The sequence below is a fragment of the Lycium barbarum genome, chromosome 5 (genome assembly GCF_019175385.1).
Source record: "Lycium barbarum isolate Lr01 chromosome 5, ASM1917538v2, whole genome shotgun sequence".
NCBI classification, from domain to species: Eukaryota; Viridiplantae; Streptophyta; class Magnoliopsida; order Solanales; family Solanaceae; genus Lycium; species Lycium barbarum.
Genome location: NC_083341.1, coordinates 83,903,374 through 83,904,663, shown reverse-complemented (window position 1 = coordinate 83,904,663; position 1,290 = coordinate 83,903,374). Strand labels below are relative to the sequence as shown.

General features: G+C 39.2%; 1 protein-coding gene across 1 annotated transcript; it reads right to left on the bottom strand.

Annotated features, from left to right (window-relative positions):
* Positions 1–262: 262 nt before the first annotated feature.
* LOC132639541 (uncharacterized) lies at positions 263–832 on the bottom strand. Its single transcript, XM_060355982.1, has 2 exons — positions 553–832; positions 263–459 (listed from the first exon to the last, which is right to left on the bottom strand). The coding sequence occupies exons 1-2, from the start codon at positions 830–832 to the stop codon at positions 263–265; spliced, it is 477 nt and encodes a 158-aa protein (XP_060211965.1).
* Between the last annotated feature and the right edge of the window lie 458 nt (positions 833–1,290).

The following is a 1,290-nucleotide window of genomic DNA, read 5'->3' as shown; positions in this document are numbered from 1 at the left end:
TGGCGGTGATGGTGGCAATGGTGGTGGAGAGGATGGAAATTGTAGTGGTGGAAGAACAAATAGAGAGGAGGGGTAAAATGGTTTAGGGTTTTTAGGTGGCATACCACGTGACATCCATCTCATCAAATGTGTGACAGCCACGTAGGATCAGATGTCCATCTTGGACAACTTTAACAGATGGGGGGTGTATTTGGCCTCAAAGTATAATGACGTGGGTATATTTGGCCCCAAAGTATAACGAGGGGTATATTTGGCCCTTTTCTCATAGTACAGGGGTATATTTGGCTCTTTCCGTTTTCCTTAATACATGCATTAGGTACTTCCATGATACTCCGTCATAAACCTTAGCCATGTCCAGTTTAATAACCACATTTGCAGGCTTGCCCCTTATTATGATATCTGAGACTATCTCTTGAGTGAGTAGAATATTCTCAAATATACTCCTTCCTTTAACAAAGCCTGATTGATTTGAGGAAATCAAAGTAGGGAGAATACTTTATAACCTATCATGTATAACCCTTGAAATCACCTTGTTGATGAAGTTAGATAAACTGATAGGCCTCATGTCTGAAAAAGTCTCCACTGTCTGTTTCTTAGGAATAAGAACCAGATTTGTATGAGTAATAGATTTAGGTAACTCTTTTCCATCAAAGAAGGCCAAAACCACAGCATGGACATCATTACCAACTATTTCCCAATATTGCTGATAGAATAAACCTGTAAACCCACCTGGACCACTAGCACTGTCTCCCCCCAAAGCAAAAACTGCCCTTTTTACTTCATCTTTAGAGGGATAAGAACATAAGACAACATTCTGTTCATGTGTAACCATGGATGGGACATTCTAAAGAATCTCAAACTCCACTGCATCTTCTTCTTGTATGAATTGCTTACTGAGAAAATTCACTGCTTCCTCAGAAATTTGATCCATGGACTCCAGCCAAACCCCATTGCTATTTTGAATCCTTTTTAGTTGTAGCTTTTCCTCTTCCTATTCACATGGTTATGGAAAAAAATTAGTATTTCTGTCTCCTTCAGTGAACCAGGAAATGCCAGCTTTCTGCCTCCAATACTGTTCTTCAATGTTTAGATACTTTTTCAGTTCTGCTTATGCTTTCTAAAGCACAATTCTGTTGTGAATGCTAGGATCTTCCTCAAACAATTGTTCCTTCACCCTGACCAACTCTTCTCTGATTGATAAATGCTTGAAAATGTGTCCATAAGTTTCTCTACTCCATTTTGATAGAGCCCTCTTTAGATCGCTCAATCTCTGTTTAAAGGCCAAGAAAA

Coding starts and splice junctions, on each gene's coding strand:
- LOC132639541 (XM_060355982.1), bottom strand. CDS start 832: ATGGTTACACATGAACAGAATGTTGTCTTATGTTCTTATCCCTCTAAA. Junction 460..552: donor TTCAGACATGAGGCCTATCA/GTTTATCTAACT, acceptor CAAATCAATCAG/GCTTTGTTAAAGGAAGGAGT.